Here is a 23557-nt window from a genome sequence, read left to right as displayed (position 1 = left end):
CGAAATGTTGCGTAAGGATATCGTTCACCAGCAATTGTACCTTGAGTTTTATTATTCTGCCGTGCAAAAACAAATACAAGAAGTTTAACAGAGCAGAGAATGGTCTTTTAAGTCATAATAAGAAGAGATTTGGGCATCAGCCGATAAAGACGTTTGACCTTAACAATCGATTAGGTTAGCCATCGATCAGGCAGATACTAATAGGGAATAAAAGTGGAGCTATAGATCATTCAATAGAATTATTGTAGGATATAATTAGGTAGCTCCCAGATGGGAAGTTTATGATGTTTCAGTAAAAAATTGCAGTTCTATAAGTAGGAGGGGTTTGTTCTGGGGGAAGAAGCATTTAAAATGAGGAAAGTTAATTTATTAGAAAGAGGATCGGAAAAAAATGGAACTGTTCCAGGTAAAACCCAATAGCATTTCCCTGTGATGACAAACTCTGCTCAGACAACAGGGCGTTAAAAACAGCTGACAATTAAACTACTAGAGAATATCAGAACCTGGTGGGTGGATGACTGCAGGAATAAGTGCGATCGGGAAACAATAAGCACGCGGCAGCTGCCAAACATTACTTAGCCGTTCCCACAACCCCTCTAAGGATTTTAAAAGTTCTTCAGGATCCTGTAAATCAGCGTCAAGCTCATTTGAAGCTCATCCCAGAGCAGAGAAACTTGGAAGATTTTCAGACAACTGCACTGAGGAAGGCCACACTTGCACCCCAGCCCTTTCTTAGGCTTTCTTAGAGCATAAAATGCAGCTCTACCTTTTCCCCAAGTCTGAATGTGTTAATGCACGGTTCACGTCACAAGACAATTTAGATAGATGGTCAGTAATGGCAACTACACTCCAAAAGCGGCAGAGCTGTGGCCAGAAATAACTCTGTCCTCTTAGCATCTGCACCTTGATAGGTGTCTGATAAGCAGCGTTCTCTGCAGGAGAATGGAAATCGAGGGCCACCGACTGCATTGCCAATAGGCTCCTTACCCGGCTCACACCTAGCTCCGGATCTAGCAGCAGGTCACATGCTGCTCAAAGGACTGACCAAACTGTTCCTTTAACACCACCACAGACACAGAATACCTGTTTAAAAAAAATAAAATAAAAAAATACCCAAAGCTCTTGCCTGGAGCTTGACAGACCAAGGCCTGAGTGTCAGCAGACAAGGACACTTTGCCATTTGGACGGCCGGCAGGAGGAGGAACGTGACCTTTCCTCCACGTCCACCTACTCTTCTGGAAAGGCTTGAAAGATACAAGATACGGATATTTATGTCTAATGTTACAGCACAAATGCACAAGGCATTTCCTACCCTTCTTGTAGAAAATGTAACTTTAATACAGGTACAGGTAAGTTAACCAGTTTTTATTTAAACCATTTCCATTTACTCCAAGGACATACTCATATGTATATTTGGGTAAGTAACACCCCCACACACACATTCAGCTGCTTTAACATTTTAAACAAAGCTTTAAGAAATCTTAAGAAGCTACAGATTACATCCAATACCTACCTAATGGCCAAAAAACTCTAGGCAAGCCCAATGGGAAGTGGAGGCAACTTCCAAAATAAAAGCTGTGGCACGGTTACTCACATTTTCTATCACATCGTTCCAGTTGACTTCGTACCTTCAGATGGGTACGGAGACAACAGGAGGGAAAGTGTGTGAGTGCACATTGCGCTGGAACAGGGTTTTAGTTTGAAAAGAGCACAGATCAGACCAGCAGTTACACAAGTGTGACAGCACCCTCCACACTGCTGTATTTCAATGCCTTTTCAGGCGAGGAAGACACTCAGATTTTTTGTATTTATTTTTTTTAAGGCCACAAAACCTATCTAAATGGTTTGGGAAACCATTCATATACAGAAACTGTTTTTTGTAATCCACACTATAAATACTAATGCATTTGCTTAAAAAAAAAAAAAAACAAAACAAACAAACAAAAGAGCGTGCAAAGCCATTTACTTAACCCTCAGTATTGATCCTTCAGAATCAGATGAAAAAGAAAGCATACAGCTGATATGTTTTCCAGGGTCCAAAAGACTTTGAATAATCACGGGAGAAAGCAATGAGGACCGAGGAATTAGGGGTACGGGAGAGCTTCAGCAGTCACCAACAGCCGTGGAGGTTTCAGAGATGCAACCCGTGCTTCATCGTGGAACACGCAAAAGCCAAACACCAGCAGGATGGATGCAAAGCCAAGACCTTTGTGACAGTGACAATTCTTGAGAAGAAAACAACAACCATATCTCCTATATCTACTGCGGGTTGGCACATAAGGATGTATGCAATTCAGCTACTTTGATCGTATTTTCTCCAATTTCCTTTGCCCTTGCTGTCCACGCTAGTCGCAAGATGTAAATCCGGAACTTGTTCTCACTCTGAAGCAGCTGCTTTATCGAAAAAAACATTCAGCAAATTACTGAAATGATGGCAACAGAGCACCCAAAGCTAACAACAACATACGTTAGGTAAAGCAGACACCTGCAGCCTCAAAAGGTTTAGCTTGAGAAACGAGAAATAAGGTATGGACAAATTAATGAAATAGCCTCGAGCCTGCAGAGCTGGGAGCCCGCTCATTAGTCTTTGGATTGCCAAATATCATTAATGGAAACAGCATTTACTAGGAGGCACCTTAACCAATCCCTCTTGAAAGGGCAGGTGCATTAAGTTATTACCAAAGAGACACTTAGGTTTGATATAATCAAACGTTTTTTAGGCAATACTTAGCTAAACAATATTCAGAGAATGAATTTACATAAAGAGGAAAGTAACCAGGTCTGCTGTTGTTTCATTCAGCTCTGCTAAAAACAAAAAGTTAGGCAGAGAACAGGACGTCCGTCAGAGAGCAAGTTCTCAAAGCCGAGAACGAAATCATACAGATGTCCTCCAGGTCATTCGAGTGGCCTCCTTACAGAGAGAAATATTTGCTTTTACAAAAAAATACGTCCATACAGCAAAGCTGACAGGGCAGCATTTAGAAGATTTTATTTGGATTATTTGAAATGCACCACGGACACCACTTTCCTCAATCATTCCACGATTCTTGAAGCCAAAAACAAGTAAAATCAAGGGTAAAAAGTAAAATCAAAAGACTAAAGAGCACCACAGGCTACAAAGTACACAAAGTGGAGTGGGAGGACATGCATGTACCAACCACTGCCACAGACAGCAAAATTTTTTTCCCCTAGAAAAACCATTCCCCAATTACTACAGAGTTTCTTGCATTTACCTCTAGCATCTGGTATTGAGAACAGAGAGCGCATCAGGCCCCGCAAGCCATCGATCTGACCCAACGAGGCAATTCCCTCAGTAGGAACGCCAACCCTTGGGGCCACGCACCTCGGGGCTCCCTCCAGCCCCATCGTCTGCCTCGGGAACCGGCAGGACAACTGCAACCAGTAGCAACCTGGTAGGCTCACAGCATCAAGATATGGGGTTATAAATTTGAGTCTTTCACAGTTAAAAAATATCTTCCCACTCACGCTCCCATCAAATTCATAATGTGCAAGTACTACACTATGCACACACCCTCAAATTATTCTTTCCACTTAATAAACACGCCAGTTTGGGCCACATCTAAATTCCAAACAAAAACCTTTGGTATCAACAGCAGGGATTTAAGCTGAACGGCAAAGATGAAATATTGAATCCGTGACTCCACTTCGAAAGGGGAGCCATAAGCAGGCACTCGAGGAGCATACAACAATTTTTGCTGGACCAGACAAAAAAAAAGAAGAGTACGTACTGGATTCCTTGTGCAATTAAACAATAAGAAAATATCGCTTCCTTTACCGGCACTCTCGAAGTTGTCTCGGGAGCTTTGGCCCAGGTTGCAGAGCACCGGTGAACTGGTGTGAGGCAGCTCCACCTCCACGCGCTACCCGTGTGTGCCCAGAAGCATCAGCCCATCAGAGCTGTCCATTTCTTACAAGTGTGAAATTGGGGCCGAATTATCCACTTCCACTTGGTTTGGGCGTCAGTGATGCTGTCAAGGAACTCTTATCTCGGACTCCTAAAAACGTAAGTTGTTAAGAAAGCCATACAAATATTCATTGTACACTAAAGAAAATAGAAAGACTGCTGGTTTTAAAACCAGCCTGTAGGATTTCCACGCTGATTAAAGCAGCAGCAAATCTATTTAGTGTGCTTAAATTTGGTGCTACAACAATGGCAATGTTTAAAGAAAAAAAAAGTATGTTTAGTTATTATTATTTTTGCAAGAGCCTGCATTTGCCGGTGGCAGCACACAAGAGGAAATAAGGAAGTGCTGTAAACAGTTAGTGCATTAGTATTCCCATCATACGACGCTTTCTTAAAAAATTAATGGTTTTCCAACACTGCTGTATCCAGTCTTTAACCCCATAATTGTACAAATTAGCCTTACATGGGGAGGGGGGGGACAACACACAACCATCCCTTCGTTTCACCAGGGCTAGAAAACCTGCAGAAATAAATCATTTGCCTTAAGGAACAGAGTGTCTGTTTCCTCCCCAACAAAGGAATCCCTGCGAGGCCCTTGGGAAGCCGCTGGTGTGTGCCCAGGTGAACTGCCAGGAACAAGAACCGAGGCGGGAAGGGTGCAGGAGCCATCGCTTCGGTGGGCGACCTTAATAAAACATTTAGGAAACGCGTAGTATCAGCCACGGAGCAGCGTACGGTCACCACTTGACCTGATTTTTCTTTTATTTATGATTTCTTTTTTCCAACAGCACCCTTACGCATAAATTCTCAGCCTCACACGACTTTAACTAGGGGCACAGAGAGCGACTCCTCCACTTCAGTTCAGATTTACAGCCGCTTCCAGCAGTCACGGATTCGGTCTGAACACACAGCGCGCCTCCAAGGACAGGATTTGGTATTAACCGGTAAATATTGGTAATGTGCAGCGATACTTAAGCAAGCTCATCGGATAATGAAATACAAAAACAATGCAATTAAGTGTGCATAATTTAAAATTATTTAATATTTTACTTTCCAAAGGTGCTCTTGCATATATTACAGTATCTATTTTACAATGTAAATGTGGATATCAATCAATTTATAGTAATTTAAGTTAACAATAAGCTGGTACACGAGCTAGAAATAAGAAAGCAAAGTTAGCTATATTATATTTGGAACATCCTCTCCTCAGTATCCCACTACTGCTGTAACTTCAGCAGAGAATCCCAACACTGAATTAATACGGACTTATAAAGGGAGTCTGGAAAAACAGGAGGGAGGGGGATAACCAGGCTTTGCCTCACATTTCTTTGAATTGGGCCCTACCTGCCTGTGCTTAACAGCTTTATTTAACAATAACTCATTCCCGAGATTCATTCTGTAATGGAGAAAAAAAGACGAAAATTTCCATTACTTCCAACAGGTTCAGGGTTGCTTTCTAATAAACCAAGTGAAAAATCAAATCAAAAATGGATGTATCGAAACCACAGAAAGCCAGAAATTTAAAATCACAAAATCCCGAGGCAAAAATTAGATCTTTCAACCGACACACAGAGGAGAAATTGAGCACAGGAAAGTGGGCTATCGTGCGGCGGCGCGCAGCCTGCACACGCAGCACCCTTCTCGCTGCCGGCGGGGCAGCAGGAGCAAGAGCTCTTCCACCACGAGATGCGTGTCTGGTTCTCCACCTGGGGTTTCACATCGCACAGAAAACTCCTTGAATCCTCCCCAAACTCAGCTCAGACTGAGCGGCAATGATCGTGATGGCAGAACAGACGGATGTGCTTATAGCACGGTTAAAACTGTGGTGCTGCAGCTCTTCGATCAGACTTCGTGATATTTCAAATATATATATATAGGAATATCTGTGTGTATACATGTATATGTATGTGCTATATGTATATATATGTATGTGCTACAAGAATTTCAATGCAGTATAGTGAATCCCAAAAAAATCTGTCAGCGGATGTTGTTTGTGCTTACAGTTTTCCTAAACAAACTTTGAATTATTTGTAAAAACATGTATCCTTTTGACATAACAAATTCCTTGTCTTGAAGATATTCTGATCCTCTTCAGTAAAATTCAGTGTTGTCTCAATATACCTCTAATATTACAAAACTTGCACAACAGAACCTATAATTTCTGTTATCATACAGAATAAACTAGAAAATTATGGCTTAAGTGGTACAGAATCCACACAATGTCAAAGGAACTTATATTTAAAAAAAATATCTCACTTCATAGAAGTAATAAGATGCAATCAAGTCCGTGATATAGAAGCTGTGAGAGTCGGCCTCATCTGAATTCTCACTTGGGCAGGCTGGGGAAATAAAACACCTGCTATTAAAAAATTATTTCACTGTGTGTACTTCAGTAAGCAACTTCTACCTGTACCTGGGACAGTGCACTATCAGTTATTTCTAATGTGTAACAGTCAAAAAGGTTTCTAAACTGAAACAATTCTTTAGTTTTATATTTAGAAGCCACCACTAATTGCAAAGGATTAGTTAGACTACTGCACAGGGCAACTCTGCAAAATAGGACTCTCTGTATCGACAAGGCTACACAAATAGCAAAGTTTGATGCTCGGTCCATCTACTGCCATCACCTTTAGGAAGACTCTCCAGCCGTGACTGCCCGCTCTCCGTGGCACTGCAAAGTCAATTTTCCCCAATTCCAGCTCTGGATTGCCCTAGCTCTCAACAAGATTCACAAAGCCGCTCATCACTCAGACAAAAAGCCCGCTGTTGAGAATATTTCATGTTCCTCTCCGCTGGTGGAACAGCAGTTCCCCGCAGCTCCAGGTACGGGATTTTATTGTCAAACGTCCACGTGCCAGCTGTTTGTGAGGCAGAGGAGCCCCTGTTTTTATATCTACGTGGGTCAAAGTGCTGGGAATGGGCACTGCTGCCAAAACAAGGTTAAGTGATGACTCTTAGTGAGTGAACAGGATGAGTTAGCATGGATACGTAAGGGGATAAAGAAAGCCTAATATTATTTTCTGTTGTGCATCCCATATACACAGCACAAGTGACTATATATATTAATAAGAAACCAAATTTTTCTTCTTCAAATAAATGCCTGCAAGATACAAATTTAGATTCACTTAGCTTTCCAACCTAAATTTGACACGTTCCCTGTATTTTTGTGTTCCATTCATACTCATGTATTGATAACTTTCAAAGATCTTAACGCGCCCTGTAACATAGTCCGGCTTTTTGTAACAGCCACAAAGAGATTCCAAACCAAACCAATCTGAACAAGCAATCAGGAGAAAGAGGACAAGGCAAACAAACAAAACGAAAGATAACCACAGACCGATATTTGCTGGCGGATACAACTCCATGACGATGACGCTTCATCAGCCTTCTGACCTCCGACCGCTTCGCTATTGCTTACGCTATTTCCAAATCTGGCTGCACAATCACAGCTCCAAATGCCGAAGGAAATTCCCTACGGTTTGCAAAATTTAAAACCCACAGCATTTTCCTTTCCATGAGCAACGAAACTAACGATGCCATGGCTTCTTGTGGATTTAGGTTCTACTCCTCTTATATACACAATAACCCTGCCTTCTCTAATGTCACCATGCTGTTTGAACCAAGATGATGAATTCTGTGGCTCGTCCAAAGCTTCACACACGCTGACTGCCCATCAGCACACCTGTATTGACCCATCAGATGCAGTGTTATTGAAGAGTTTGGCCTCCCCTCCTGTATAAGGTCGTAATTCACAGATTCCCCCAGACTTCTGAGGGGCCACATGGTAAGCAGTACCATAAAACTGGTTCCAAGTGACCCTCTTGTACTGATACGATCACACTGATACGAGCATCCATCGCTAACTTGCAGCTACTGTTACCTAACGCTACCACCAGATGCCAAATTTAACAAGTCACCTTTGAATTTTGGTACAGAGCAGAGCAAGCAACCGCTTGTTTGTCCCACCCCAGTGCTGGTTTTGAAGAATGGCAGCTTCCTGCACCCAGTTTCTTCCTTCAGCTTCTGAATTTCAAATGTGTGCAACAGCCGAGCATCAGAGAGCACACCAAGAGCAGCACCAGACTCTGTGGCCTTCCAAAAAGGAGGATCTTCCCCCTTCATCTTTACCCACGCTCTCCCAACCCCAATTAAAAAAAAAAAAACAAACAATAAACAAACAAATTTGTTTATTCAGCTCACTGATGCCGAGGCTTTTCTGCAGCCTTGCAACTCCCCAGGATTTCCCTGGCTCTGCCTTTCTTTATGAATCAGGAAGTCTCCGTTCCGCGTCATCTCTGAGCCTCATCTCCAAGCACATCCCTAGCATCGAAACATCTTTCCTTTCTTGCCAGTGGTGCTCTGAATTTTTCTAGACAGGGTTCCACAGCGGTGAACCCAGCAGAGTTACCCTTCCCAGCCACCGAGACTGGTCCTTTTGAAGGGAAGGGGCAAGAGAAGAAGTCCAGCAAGATGCAGGATGAAAGATCACAGTACCATAGAATCAGTTAGGTTGGAAAAGACCTCTAAAATCATCTGGTAGCCTTTAACCTGGCACTGCCATGCCCACCATTAATCCACGTCATTAAGCTCTACATCTACACATTTTTAAAGACCTCAAAAAAAAAAAAAAAAGAAAAAGAAAAAAGTAGAAAAAAGATGAATAAAGGAAAAAAATTTCAAAGCACTGATAAGGTGGAAGGAGGAAGGAAAGGGATGTGGGATTCAGGGGGAAATCTATAATTAAACTAGTGAAAGAAAAAGACTATTTGTGAGGTATGGCTGCTTGCTGATAAGACAGATCTTCACTGTAGCAGCTGTACCACAGATCAACATCGCTCATTAAGAAGCATCTGTCCTGAACGTGTCCTCTTGAGGAAATTTCTAGAAGCACAACAAAAGGCTTAATGGTCAAATAAAGGAAGTCACAACGTGCTGCTTGTGGGAAAGAGAAGTAGTTATCTTCATTTTGCAAATCTGTTCAGCAGTGTGAAGACAATCTATAATACATAACGCTGATCAGGACATCTTATCAGGAAACACTCTGACAGTACCACTTGTCACCCATTTGTAAATGCTCAGAAAACATGCACAGAAGTTAATCACCCTCAAGAAGTTTACCTGTCAAGTTTGGATAAAACTGGTTCACAACCTTGAAAGTTATTGTGGGAAAGGGGGAGGATAAAAACAAGTTACATAAGTGGCCATAAGGCAATCACACTGCAGAAAAAGTAGGTCTTCACCTGTAAAGGTTAATGAAAGGAGAGGAAAAAAAAAAAAAAAGGAAAAGCATTTCACCCAGAGATATCATTCATCAATACATCTGCTGACCCAGTTAACCTAATTTCTCAGTGGCTGGAGCCGCGTGCAAAAATAAATCAAGATGCCAAACTTCTGCTTTGTGCAATTAAAGCAATCTAGCATTTATCACTAAACTTTAAAGAGCAGGAAAATTTTCCAGAAGCTTACTACACAGAAAAAAAAAAAAGTGGAACCATCTCCACATCGAGTCATGATTTTATTTATCAATGACTTGGGCGCTGAAACTGTGCACGAAGTCTGAAAGCAATCACTTCACTTAAAATTAGGTACAAAGAGAAGCCTGCAGTGATAAATAAGTGGATCTTTAACAGCTGTTGTGGTGCTCTCAAACCTAATCTCCAGTTGATTCATTCAAGTTACACCAGGCTGATACAAGGATGTTTTGTATCAGAGTAAAGAAAACAGTAATTCCAGAATTTGTTTATTCAGCTCAGATGCAAACTACAGCACTCGGTCTCGTCACTAGAACGAGGAGGCTAGAATCTGACGAAGATCACTAGGATTTAGAAAGAATCCAAATCCAAATACGAAGCACGAGGACCTTTAATCAGCATTTGTAACCAGGTCCTACAGATCAGAATCACTGACTCACAAGTACCAAGCGTCTAAGTACCTTCTTAGGTCTCAAGGGTAACATTTCCAGCTTCCTACATCCCACACGGCAGCATGTTTAGTCTGAAGAATAGTCTGAAACACAAGTTTTAATAACAAAAAGGTGACAGAACGCTTATTTCATGTACTATCAATGAGAGGGCACAAGAAGCCAGATTAGAAACAGCTGATGTTTCACGTATACGCACTGCAAAGGTATGGAGGACGCTCAGGTTGTGCACAGGAGCAAGGATTTGTTTCTGTTGAGTTCCCTTCCAGTTTCCTCCAAAGCACTGTAGTGTGTCTTCCTCCAGCTTCAGCAAATCTGGCTTTATATTTAACCATCAGACAGCTACGGTATTGTTAATTCTGAGATGTGGGAGCTGAGGTATTCTCAACCCAATACTTTGCACCACATCACTGCTTGTAATACGAAATGAAAATTAAAGACAAAGCCATGACATTTATAACTATTTTCATTATTCAGAAACGATCGCAAAGGAAAAAATGCTGAAATGTGTAAAATTCTTGCAGTCATAATCTACTCATTATGAAAAATGTCAGTGTTAATGAGATACAGCAACAAGAAAAAACTTTTCTAAATGACTGGTCTCTAAATTGATGTACCGCCTCCACCGCTGATAGCTTTTTAATGGAGGAAGTTGTTAGCTGGAAGAAAAACCAAGACCCTACAGAAGGGTGCAGTGAACAGCAGCAGTGCCAAAAAAAAAAAAAAGCAGATGGGGTCCCATTCTAGATGGAGCTGCCTTTATTGGTCACCAAGCACTGGTTAGCCCAGCATGAAAGAGCAAACTCATGGGCTAGTTGCTCCTCAGATCACAGAAAGACAGGGCAGGAGTTTAATAAAAGTTGGAGGGGAGGAAAAATAAGTAAAAAGGCTGTTCTGCCAGGCGAAAGGTCAGAAACGAAAAACCTAAGGACAAAGAAGAGCTGGTCAGCAGATGCTTCCCATTAATCCAGGAACACGAGGCTCACTTTTTCTTCGACAAAATCGCTCTCTCCCCTCCTCTGCAAATGCCAGTGAAGATTAAAAGGAGCCAGTGTTCAGCCCCCTCTTCAAAAGCCTGGCATAAAACCAGGTTGGTCCTCAGTCGAAACTTAACTGACCACGAGACACGATGGCAACATCCAGTGCTGCTTCTTCAAAAATCAGTTTCCTTAAGTTTCTGATTAGCATTGTTACACACTTAGCCATTCTTACACACTTAAGCCACTCTTACACAATAATCACTGCCTTTATAATTCTAATGATTCCTGCAGATATTACTTTTTCTGCTTAAATTTCAGAATATCCAGTCCTATCTCTGCCTGTTGAGCAATGCCACTTGGTAACATCAGGGATAAGCGAGTCCTTTCCCTTCAGTTAAGCCGTTCCCTTCTCACCAGAAAGAAAAATAGGAAGAAAAAGCCAATTATCTTGGATGAAACACAATATCTCACCCCTAGTTTAAATGACTAGCTTAGACTAGATGCTTATTTTTTAGATGATTAACAGCAGGGGAAATTAAACGTTGTTATGAAGCTAAAATTGAGAATCCAATAAACTGGCTTCAGGAAGCACTGTCAGGTGTTACAACAAATACGCAGATGTTGCAACAGACACACAACAAACCTCGAGGGCGAAGAGAAGAATGTCCTGCCTCTGGTTTTAAATTTAGGCTTCAAACAACAGGTAGTAATACCTGAAAGCTGAGATTTCCAGGCTGGTGTTCCTCAAACTTTACTGGTAGATCTGCACATGAGATCATTTAAAATGGAGGAATTTGGTACGCATGCAAAAACGCAAAAGTCTCAGGAAAAAATAAAATCGTAGCAGGAGCTGGAAGTGCATAATGGTTCCCCGAGGTAGGAGGGAACATAAAGAAAAAAGACTGAGTGGTTACCTCCTGTTTAACTAAAAAAACAAGCGGTAGAAACCTTTCAAGAAGCAGCACTTTACAATATACTTAACCTGTCTGATCTGACAAGTGATGAAGAGGTTTAGTAACACTCGGTTGCAGCCTGAAGATGAAGGAATAAAACAAAGCTTTTCTTTTCATCTTAATGTGATAAACCATGCCTCTAAAGCATTCTTTAATATCACACTGAAGATTCCCTAACCTGTATATAAAGCATGATGGAAAGCGAAGTAGCATGATCTATTAAACCCACGAAGTTTTATTACTTCAGCAGGGTAACAAGACCTCCGAGTAACGTTACACCTAACAAGCAGTGTTTTTAAGTAATGCTAAGAAAAAAAAAATGCACTCAGAACCCCCTCCCACTTCGTGTGATTGGAAATGGTCTCTTACCACTTCACTGGAGGCTTGGTTTAGAACTATTTGGAGATGTTCTTCCCTCATAACAGTCCCCACTCATTTCATTTTAGCGACAGCTGTAGTCAGTGGAGAGAGAACTTGGATAAGAACACATTTTACTCTCAAACTGGAGAGGATGTTCTATGGCAGGATGACAATTCCCTCGCACAGTGCTATCAAGACAAATACTGGTACAGGCAAACAATTCCCATTTACTTATCAGCTTTACTTCATTAAAACCATCAATATTTTTGATTGTATTCTTTAAGACAGCAGAACTATTCAAGCTGCTTCAAATGACTTTCACTCTAACCGTCCTTTAAATTACATACCCCTTTATCTCAGTCAGCTATCTCGACTTTTCAACCTATAATCCCAGGAAGGTCTCCGAAGGACAAAGGAGAAAGAGCTGGGTTTTGTTCCGGTGCCTAGACACAGCACAGAGTAGAGAAGTCAAAGGCTGAAATCTCACAGGAAATATCCAATTGTACAGAGAACATCCACTGCCGGCAATCTCCAGCACGTTTAACTCTCAGTATGAACCAAGAACTTCAGCATACATGAACTGTGATTTCTGCCTCTTCCCAAATCTGCCCTGTAACCATACATAGATTCTGGCTGCATTTTCCATAAGCTTATCCCAAGGCTGAGCTCCGACCGTCTATGCTCAGAGGCCTAAAACTTTGCCAGGATTTAACTAAAAAACCATTCAGTGCTCAGCACTAGTAAAAGGCGATGGCAACAACTCCATGCATAAATGCAAAAGCATTTAGTCCTTAAAATTCATTATTACATGCATTTGGCAAAGAGCTCCATGAAATGCCTACAATCTCTTTTTCCCAGGTTATTTTTTTTCCCTATATTTTCAGGAACAATTTCACTGGCTTTCTTAATTCAGCTTGTTGCTGTACTAGAAATTAATACAAGAATCCCACGCCACAACTAATAGTTGTCTTTAAGCCTGATTTTCCCCCACCTCCTAGAAGATTGTATTTTAGCATGCACAAATCTTGTGCTTCCACATCAAAAAGCAGGCAGTTCTAACTTAGAAGCCATTTTTAAGCAAATTCTTTGGCTTTGCTTGTTATACTAGCTATGACAAAAATTGCTTTATGTGTGCACCGCACAACTACTCAAAGATTTTTAGAGCAAACATCTGCACTCAGTAAACCCTAATAGAGCACATGCAGCCTAAAGCAGAATAGCATGAAATTTAATTTTGACAAATCCACTTGAGACCAGAAAAGCACACAGTATGCGGTACATAAGAATTACCTGTTTCAAAGAATATATGGAAACAAAAATGACACTTCTAAATGAGTGCCACTGAAAGCTAAATTCTGCCCATCCGCTAAGAGATGCACACACACAAAACCACTTGTGAAAGGAAAAACTGTAAAAGAAGCTCGCTATCATCGAATGAATCTAGCTCAGCCTAAGACCTAGTTAATTATGCTTCCAAGTGGGACAGGATTTGAGGGACTGCTCTTTCCTTAAATTTCATGTGGAATGTCAAAAGTTCTCTATCGGTTTTAAAATGAGATCCCCTAATTACATCAATCAGATGTCCACCTGAAACGTGACAATATCCATGGGATATATTTGCTTTCTCACTCCAACCTGCATGCAGGAGACAAGAAGGAAAAAAAAAACTCAATTCCACAAGCTCTCAAAAATTCAATTCTTCCATTTGCAGAACCCCTGAAAGCTTCAGAATTCGTTTCTTTAGCTCCCTTTACAACTCTGAGCAACAACAAATAAAGCAATAGCAGGAACAGAAGGAGAAAGGCGGGCTGGGAATCAATTACTTCAATTCCAGCCATAAATGCCTCCCACACATGGACCACTTTTTCCATACAAACTTAAACATGATTGTTACATTACAGTGAGAGAAACAAAGAAACAGGGAGAGAAAGAGATGCAGAGAGACATCTCCATTTGGCCCGTCCTTCTACTGCAAGCACAAACTTAATCCAAATCTGCACCGTGACAAACTCTGGGCTAATGCTAACACAAATGCCATTTCTCGGGGCACATTTAAGTGCACACATTTCATGCAGTCTACTTCAATACTGAGAGATGAGTAAGTTTTTTTAGGGGCTTACTTGGGTTTTGTTTGGTTGCTTTTAAATTGTTATTATTAATTTACCAGTAAAGGTTATTTTTTAATTTAAAAAAAATGAATCTTCCCTTGAACAGTATTATTTCAGTTTTAGGGAAAAAAAATACAAATCTAGTCTATGAAAACTTGAAGATTTTTCTTTTCAATAAAATAATTTGTGTTGCTTTTCATTGAAACATAATCCAAATCATTTTTTGCACTATCATGCAATGGACTAAGCGTACTTCTGAGATAACACCATCAAAGTTAATACCTGAAAATATAAGGACTGTTGCACTGAATATAGCAATTATAATGTCTGTGCCACTCAATAATGACACTTGAAGAATTTCTACGTAATATTTCCATATCCTAACCTGTGCTACAAATCACCTCTGTCCTGCTTTTCCCTAAACTGACAGTGTATTTCCCAGAGGTGTGCTCATGCTTGTTTCCTCCCACTTGCACTTAAGCCACCAATGGTGAAGTTGCTTAAGCAGCTGATTTAGGAAAGAAACCCGAGTTTGACAAAGCTGTTCCAAAAGCCAGCTGTCACCAAGAAGGAAGAGTGACACTGGTGGTCCTTCATGTGCTCCTGCTCCTCCCGCAGACACTTCTCGGAGCACACGAGGTTCAATTCAGGAAGCTAAACCGGCACAAAACTCTTCTTGTAGGCGTTTCCTGATGGATTAGATCCCCTTGACACCACCTTAATTATACGATGAGACGTGATCAGACATGAGACCATTAGATGAGGTTAGCTGTAAGAACATACCTTCAAATATCTGAAATTTGCTTGCGAAGTTCCAACAACTTCTGCCGTTAGTTCTTGCTCTACCTTTGGGCACTTGCGAAGTCTGCTGCTCCCCGGGTTTATCAGCACGCACAACGCAATTACAGCGGGCAGCCCAAAGGCACAGCCACGATGAAATCTCAAAGATGGTATTTCAGTGAAGAATCAAAGCATGTTTGTATTGGACAAGCACAGGGAGTATAGGACACAAGAGTACTTTGAGCACAGACAGGTTTTTGCATTCCCACCTTAAAAAATTCTGTTACCAAGACCAGCATTTGTAAGGCTCCAGGTATACAGTTGTATAACTTTTCTGCATTCAACAACCCAAGTCTTTTAAACAACTACATTAGGACTTTTCCCCTATTCTCTAACACCCTACCACACCCACCCAACCCTCCCCCAGTTACGTGCCACCTTTCTGATGAGGTTCATACTGTACTTTCAGGATGCAGAGTGAGCTAAGCCCTCCCACAGCTCTCCGGTCCAATTTCCATTGGCAAAAAGGAAACCAGAAGTGCCAGCTGCATTAGTTGCTAGTTTTTCCTTCTAATTTTAGTCCAATTTTACGAGGACGTACCCAGCCACCTGAAAGCATTCACAGCGCACCTTGCACGTCACACAGACAGTGAGAACTTTAATTTATGCAAAACTTACTTCATCTCCCATGCATAATTCCAGATTCCCTATACTCCTGCAATCCAGTGACATGAATGTCAGGCTCGAGTAAAGATTTGCTGTTAGAGTGACAGCACTAAAAGTTAGGCATCTTTAGCAGTCGAGTGAGTTACAAGACGTTTCACCTTTTGATAATAAAATACTTCCATCAATAGTGAACCTTTAACCCAAAGAATATCAATATACATCACCGAAAATAAAGTTATCTCTGAGAAACTCGGTGACAACTAAGTGGCAATATAGCAAGCCACATGAGAGCAGAAGTGAGTGCTGCAGCACCACGTGTAAGAATACCCAAGACAGCTTGTTCAGATTTAGATCATGCATCAAAAAACACATGCCCTGAGCAAACTATAGCCTGGGTATCAAAAGCAAAGATGTTTTGATGAAGCTACCCTCCCTCTATGTGTCAATATTTTACACCATATAGCCACTTACCTCACCAAGGGCAGCAGGATGTACCTTAATAAAACTGCTGAATGTTGTTTGCAATATTATCTTGCCACGATGGGAAGTTTAGAGGCTTCCAGGATTTTCAGACTGAAAGCCAAGTCTTAAGTATTCCTCCCAAACCTCTCTAAATCCCTTCAAAAAACTTCTTTTGTAGAAGTAAGAAACCAAACCAAACCTACAAACACAGCAGTTTTTAGGAGATCCAAATCAGGGCCTTCCAGGCCACCAGCTGTCCACAGACCAGCTCAGTTTGTTGGCTGGGGATTCCTACTTGATTGACTTCACAGAGGCTTCCAGTGCCAGTTAAGCTTAAGAACTTCTACTAAACAGTACCCAGATCTGTACCTAGAACAAGGGAAAATAAACATTATCAGAGAGACCATGCTCTCCTGGTTGCTGCTGCAGGAGGAAAGGTTGCAAATTCATGTTACTGGCTAAAAGGAACAGCCTGAGTTGTAGAGGTGTCTCACAGCAAGACAAAAAACAGGCAATCAGCCCAGGCACCAAAATGTCTTGCTAAAGCTTTGTTATTGTTTTCTTGTTTGTTTTTCCTTTTCTAAAAATAAGAGGAATTTTACAAAATAGCGTCACAGAAATGTCACTTTACTTCATCTTTCAATTTATATAGAGAAAAAGTGTTGTTGCAACAAAAAAGTGGATGAAAATAATACATTAAAGGGCACAGATCTAACAGGATTTATTGCAGAGGATTCTTGCTTAACTAGCATAAATTTAGCAAAACCCTGTAAACTTCCAGATACTCATAAGAAGTGCAAATCCAAATCAATTCAAAGTCACAAGAAATAAAGCAGAGCCTCCCACAACATTTATCACGAGGTACTCTAGTTCTAGTTTTATTCATGCAGCATCTGACTCTCCAGAAGTACTAGTACCAGCAGTAGGAGTAATGAGAATATATACGTGCTGTAATTCTTCAAACAGTGAGGAAAAAAACATTCCTAAAAGCTGGACAAAGAAGAAGGGCAATGATCCAAGTAAAAAAGTCCTCAGATACGATCCCCTGGGCTGCACATTGCCCAAGTGATCATAATGGCCCCCACTTGCATTTTAAAGAATAAAATGCTTGGTTGCATTTAGGGTGAGAAAATAAGTTTGCTATCTCCAAATCTTAGGACTGCAGAGTCATTCGGGTTGGAAGAGGGCTCAGGAGGTGATTTTGCCAAATGCTCTGCTCAAAGCAGGGTCAGCCTAGAGATCAGAGCAGGCTGCTCAGAGGTTTATCAACTTGCACTTCGAAGACCTCCAGGGATGGACAGAGCACACTGCGCTGGTGCTTCCAGCTCACTAACATCTAGCAACGCTTTACTCATCTCATCATGACACGGTTATTCCTCGTTTCCAGCCTGAATCTCTCCTGCTTTCGTGTCCGCTGTCTCATCTTCACACAATGCACCACCAGGTGCCTGTTGCCAGCTTCTCAGTAAGCCCCTCGCTGGTACGGGGATGCTGCTATTAGGTCTCATGTAGGAGTGGGTGACACACGTCCTCTACTGATTTGTTTTCTTGAGGACAGTACAGTAACAATAATAAATAACACAGTTTAAAAAAAAAAATCCTCTGTATCCCCAGTGTAATCTGCTTCTGCAAAGGAAAAAAGAATGTCTGGCTGAGATGCAGAAACCTGATAACTTAAGCATTTGTTCTCCCCCCCGCCTCCACGACAGACTATTAGCCTTCCTGACATGCACTAAGCTAAAATGAATTAAACCATTCCCTTTGTCTGCTACAACTGAAGCTTTAGGTATAATATACCCTCAAAAAAAAAAAAAAAAGCTCTCATCTGACCAAATTACTTTTCATCAATATTGCTTTACGAATTGCAGACATGCTTTAAAGATTTTACACTTGTTAAATATTTTAGTGCGTTTAATATTACTCAAAAGTCATAAAATGATCCAAGCAAGCTAGGATGTTTTAAGATGCAGTATTTAGATGCCAGATTTCATTCTAAATGTGTATGTAATTTCATTTTCCCACCCCAAACTGAAGTCAATAAATACATCACGTATCAGCAAGCAACAAGACACACACTTTCACGTGTAATCTAATCCATTATTCCTCAAACAAAAGCTATCAAAGACTTAAGGAAAGGATTGTTTTTAATAGCTTTAACATTTCTCCCTCTAGACTTTTTTTTTTTTATGTAGACAAGCGTTATTTGTCTAGAACGTACAAAGATATAAACGCAGGCTGACAAACTGTCAAGTTCTGAAGTTGGCCAACTGGTGGTCCAGAAGCCAGAACCAGCCTCCAAACACCACCACCCTCAGAAAACTCTCTTCAGAAGCAGCGCGAGATCCACTCTGTCCCAAAAACCACTCACCGTCCCCAGATTCACATGCGGGAGGGGAGGAGCCACCTGGAAACAGGTCTCTTATTATCAGTGCAAGAGGCTTAATGAAAAAAAACACACTACCAAGCACACCTGCATCACAGCAGAACAAGTCTCCCCCACAGCCATCAGCAGAGAAGTTGAACGTTAAGTCATCAGAGCGCTAGCTTTGACGCGAGTGCCGCTCCTGCAACGCCACCTTATCAGCCAAATTCAGACTCCTGACGAGCTAAGATGTAGCTACAAAATAAACAAGCAGGTTGGCTGCTCTCACGGCACAGAAATTCACTGGTTTGCAACTCTTCATCAAAAAACATCCAGCAGAGAACTGGATGGCAGCGGCAGCATGTACTTAGGTATAATTTAATCTTCTTAAATACAAATCATTGAGCAACGGGCGTATGACCCTGATTACCCTGCGTAAACACAAGCACTTCACCTAAATTACTAGTTCTCAGAGCAAAAATACGTGTAACCTTTCCCGAGCTTGCTAAGAGTCAAGCGATTCATTAGGCCCATATGTGCAAACTGTGAATTAGTAAAGAATTTGAGATATCACAGCCTTCATCTCCGGTGCCCACATCCCCAAAATCCCAGTCGATGTTCACAAGGTTATTGCCAGAACCCAGGTTTAAGGATGAAAAAGCAATGAGCACCACAATAAAAGCTGATAGAACGCACAAGTACTGTTTCATAGAAATCCTTTACCTAGAATAATTTAAATTCTGTACCTAGAATAATTTCTTTTACCTAGAGTAATTTCTTCACCACACCAAAACGCACGTTACCTTGTCAGACGGACACTATTTAAACAACAAGCAAAGGCGGACAATCTGGCAGTTTGTGTGCCAGCCCTACTATTTCTAAATTTTACTTAAGCAAGCACCAAATTCTAGGCAGTTTTATCGGGCAAACTAAGTTCACAAGCCAGTTTAACTCCATTTTAGCACGGGTATTTTCCTTGTCTTCGCTGTGTCACAGTCTTCCCTTTCATAAAGGGGAAAGCCAAACCTCTAAAGCAGCAGCACTTGGGAGCTGGAATATTTGTGAAACATTCTGGGGTGGATTCACCTGGCCCCCTTAGACACTGGCATCTGCACTCTTCACCCTGGCTCTCCTGGAGCCCAATTTGTCACATCCTCAAGTACAACTCCCAGGTAAGCCACACGAATCGTCCCCCCAGAACATCTTTTTCTTCCCACGGACTGCACAGGGAACCCAGCACAGACACAGCCACCTGCACCATAAACTTCTTCAGCCATGCGGCACGAAACCACCCTTCTATGCTTCAGATGAAAAAAAGATGTTCTGCTCGTTCAGGTCCTGCTACGAGGCCCACTGCTGCCCCAGTTGTCATCAGGAGGCTGGATTTTAGCGTTTTTTTGTTTGTTTGTTTTAAATAGCAATGCAGAAGGCCCCTTGGGAATATCATTACCGTGAATATTTCTGAAGCACCGATAGGAAAAGAAGCCTTCCTCGAACCTTACAGGTTTCACCCAGTCAACAGCCGTAAATCACAAGCTCCAAGCCCTGCCATTCGTTTTCACTCCTTCGGTAGCTGCGTCACGTTCACTCTGCTGAACTGTTTTAAATTAGACCAGCGCCTGCCTGGCACAGAGCCCACTCGATGCATTCAAACGGACCTCAAGAACGAAAGCACAAAGAGGCAAGAAAGCCATCATTTTGAGCCGGCGAGCTGTGTAAACTGCACGCAACTTGTTTCCACTACTCCATAATGGGGAAATATATAAAATATTAAAAAAATAAATATAAAAAATATATAAAAATAACACATCATTCTTTTATCTTCGGGTTAACCATATTTCAGCTGGAGCTTACTGTGCTAAACTTCAGCGTTGATTAAATACGCGAGAATTTTCACTTCAGGACTCAACGTGTTACTTCCATATTTGTTTTTTTCTAATTTTAGAAAAGAAAGGCCTTTAGATAATAAGCTAGAGATGATAACTTAAAAAACAGAATCTAATAAGCAGTTGTGTTGCACGTATTATTGTCAGAAGAAAAGGAAGAGTAATATAACTCGTCTGAAACTGCTTCCTACTTCAAAGAGACCAGCAAAAGTTAACGTTAAAAAAATCCTCTCAGTGAAATGGCGACGGGTTTGTCACAACGCTCTGAAAGGTAAATTAACTTTCCTTCCCCTCGCCAAAACACAGAAAATACAGGCATACCTGCACTGGATGATCGCTGCTGTCTTCCACTGGGTGAAGAAGGTTCCTTCATACGATCAATGACACTGTCGGAGAGCTGAAAAATACAACCCCCAGCCCAAACTGAGTCAGACCGCACCTTTCCTTCATCTCCGTTACCCCTCTCCCCCAACAAAAATGAAGTAAAACTTAAAAATAAAAGAGAGCATAAAGCCACAAAATGAGATATGCCAGCAGCTAAAATGTTATCAGCAGCACGCAATAAACTACTTCAACCATCCTTCCTCTTCTTCATGGGGTCAGCACTTAACTCCGAGAGCAAAGAATGAGACTGAACAAGGTCATTTTGGCTCTCGTACCACAAGAAACTGCTATGACCAAACAGAGGATACAGGGAATGGTACAGGAAACAACAGCCCCTTGACACGCTGCTTGTAAGAAATCAGCTTTTTTGCCCTTCTCTGTTATCTGGGTACCAGAGGACCAGCACGCTGTGCAGTTGCAGAGGAGCTTCATCCCAATACAGGTCACAGCACGGAGGTCATCCACTAAGCTTGTCCTAACGCTGACACACGCACACCCTAAAGCCCTGGCACTGATTACGGGGACTCTAACTGGGAATTCGAGTCATGCCCGTATCAGATCTACCGTTGCCCACAATAAAAAATAAGAGAAGTTAAAAGAATAATATGAGACTTCTTGTTTTCCAACTTGAAACCTGCTTTTGGTTTCTTCAAACATCAACTCTATAAAAATATGCCTTTCACTGCCCATGAAAATTAATTTTCATTAGAGAATTCTTTACTAAAACTACAGCATGACGTCTCTCGCTGGTAGAAACGTACGTTAGAAAAATTTTGCTAACATTTGCGGGCTAACATACGACTTCTAGTGTAAAATTCCTCCAGCGTAAGGTTTCTTACCTCCATCCTAAAACTCTGAACTTCACACGACATAGCCTTATGTATGTAAACGGACCCATTTACAGATGCCCTACTGATTAACATCAGTTATTTAATGAAGCTAAATCTTCCTAGGACCTGTGACATCATTCAGGTCACACTCCCACTATTTCAAGAGCTAGGATACCTTACAGAAAACTCAATAGCACTTCCTAGCACTCAAGCAACCGGAGCCAGCAATAAAGTAACAAATATTGTGCAGGAATCACAGAACACAATGTGTCAAAGAGGATGCTCTCTGCTGTGCACACTATGTTACTGTCACCTATTTGCCCAAGACCCTTTGATGACCAGAACAGGGAAACATCAGCATGCTGAAAAAAGCAGGAGTTACTGCCGTCCTCTGCTGTTCACCGCTTCTCCCCGTGAGCAGCAATAAAGGGCAGCTGCTTATCTTTCCTGCTGGGAACTGCGCCATGGCACTGATAAATTTCTATGCCACAAGGTTTTGTGGTGCGGTGTCAGGAGCTTTCTGGTACGTTACAGGTAACAGCGTGCCCTATGTAGGGACAGAACAGGAATGCTTCTGTAGGTGCACAATCATAGAATGGCTTGGGATGGAAGGGACCTCAAAGATCATCTAGTTCCAACCCGCTGCCATAAGCAGGGACACCACAGAATACGCTGTGTGTAAGAGAACAAGGGGACAGGAGGAACTGCGAGACGCAGAGACCAGGGGAGATGAAAGTAAGTCCTATGAGGTGCGGCTGAGGGAACTGGGGGTGTTTGGTCTGGAGCAGAGGAGGATCAGGGGAGACCTCATTGCTCTCTGCAACTACCTGAAAGGAAGGTGTGGGGAACTGGGGGTCAGCCTCTTCTCACAGGTAACCAGTGATAGGACTAGAGAGGATGGCCTCAAGTTGTGCCAGGGGAGGAAATGAGGAGACATTTCTGCTCAGAGAGAGCAGTCAGGCACTGGGACGGGTTGCCCAGGGAGGAGGTGGAGTCACCGTCCCTGGGGGTGCTCAAGGAAAGGTTGGACATGGTGCTTGGGGACATGATTTAGTGGGTGACACTGGTGGTAGGGGGATGGTTGGACCAGATGATCTTGGAGGCCTTTTCCAACCTTAACGACTGTAGGACTCCAAGCAGCTCCTCCAGCCCTCCCACCACCCTCACACTCCCTGCCTGCAGGAAACCAGAGAAGGGCCAGAGCAGCCAGCCAGCCAGCCAGGGCAGGCCTCTCACTGCCCGGCAGGGGAAGCAGAGCCGTTCCCCTGAGCGCCCTAAGTGACAAAACCCCTAATTAACGGGGCGGGGGGGAGGGGAGCGACCGCCAAGGGGCAGTGACGAGAGAAGGGCCGGGCAGGGCAGGGCCGGGCCGGGCCGGGCCGGGCCGGGCCGGGCCGGGCCGGGCCGGGTCGCAGCGGCCCCTCAGAGGGTCCCCGTGCCCGGGGAGCCCCGCTCTCACCCGCACGCCCTTCACCACCGTGATGTTCTCGTTCTCATCCGCCTCGAAGGTGACCCGCCGGGTGCTGCCGCCGCCGCCCATCTTCGCCCGGCTGCCACCAGGCCGCGGCCCAGGGGACGGCCCCAAGGAGACTGCCCGTGCCCGCTGCCAGCCGGCCCCGCAACAAGGCGGCCCCTCGTTGGCCCGCCGCTCGCCTCGCCCCGCCCTCCGCGCTTTGAAGCCTGCGCGCCATTGGCTGCGCGGTGGTAGCCATGGAAACCAGGGAAAGAGCGGGCGAGGTACCCGGAAAGAGTGAGGAAACTTTTTCGGTTTAAACTTCCCGAGGGGTGCAGACTACAATTCCCAAGATGCTTAGCGCCAAGAGCGGCCGGCGGGGGCGGGGCGGCCGCGCAGTGCCTGCTGGGTAGTGTAGTCCTCTGCAGCCCCGCGCTGGAGTAGACGTCCATTAGCTATGGGGCCGGGCTGAGTGTGTGGAGAAATGC

The 23557-nt window shown here is 42.8% G+C and overlaps 1 protein-coding gene and 1 long non-coding RNA gene across 6 annotated transcripts in view; both read right to left on the bottom strand.

The window, feature by feature from the left end:
• The window catches only part of CHCHD3 (coiled-coil-helix-coiled-coil-helix domain containing 3), a 149855-nt gene extending 126578 nt beyond the window's left edge, over positions 1 to 23277 (bottom strand). For 2 of the 5 annotated variants that reach the window (XM_083813522.1, XM_083813524.1), the window contains exons 1-2: positions 15705 to 15731; positions 15030 to 15186 (exon numbers count right to left, since the gene is read on the bottom strand). In XM_083813522.1, coding sequence (XP_083669648.1) covers positions 15030 to 15186; positions 15705 to 15716 — 169 coding nt within the window. In that variant the 5' untranslated portion in view covers positions 15717 to 15731. Of the gene's footprint in view, positions 1 to 15029; positions 15187 to 15704; positions 15785 to 16163; positions 16448 to 20723; positions 20800 to 23075 lie in introns of those variants that run through there. The other 3 variants (XM_083813523.1, XM_083813525.1, XM_083813526.1) reach the window with 3 other exon arrangements.
• LOC310887554 lies at positions 16859 to 20717 on the bottom strand. The gene is made up of 2 exons (XR_014575748.1): positions 18625 to 20717; positions 16859 to 17780 (listed from the first exon to the last, which is right to left on the bottom strand). It is a non-coding gene; the product is annotated as an uncharacterized lncRNA (long non-coding RNA).
• Positions 23278 to 23557: the final 280 nt, after the last annotated feature.

Source organism: Anser anser (assembly GCF_964211835.1).
Source record: "Anser anser genome assembly, chromosome: 1".
Taxonomy (NCBI): domain Eukaryota; kingdom Metazoa; phylum Chordata; class Aves; order Anseriformes; family Anatidae; genus Anser; species Anser anser.
Note: the sequence above shows the minus strand (reverse complement) of the source record. Positions and strands in the feature narration are given on the sequence as shown.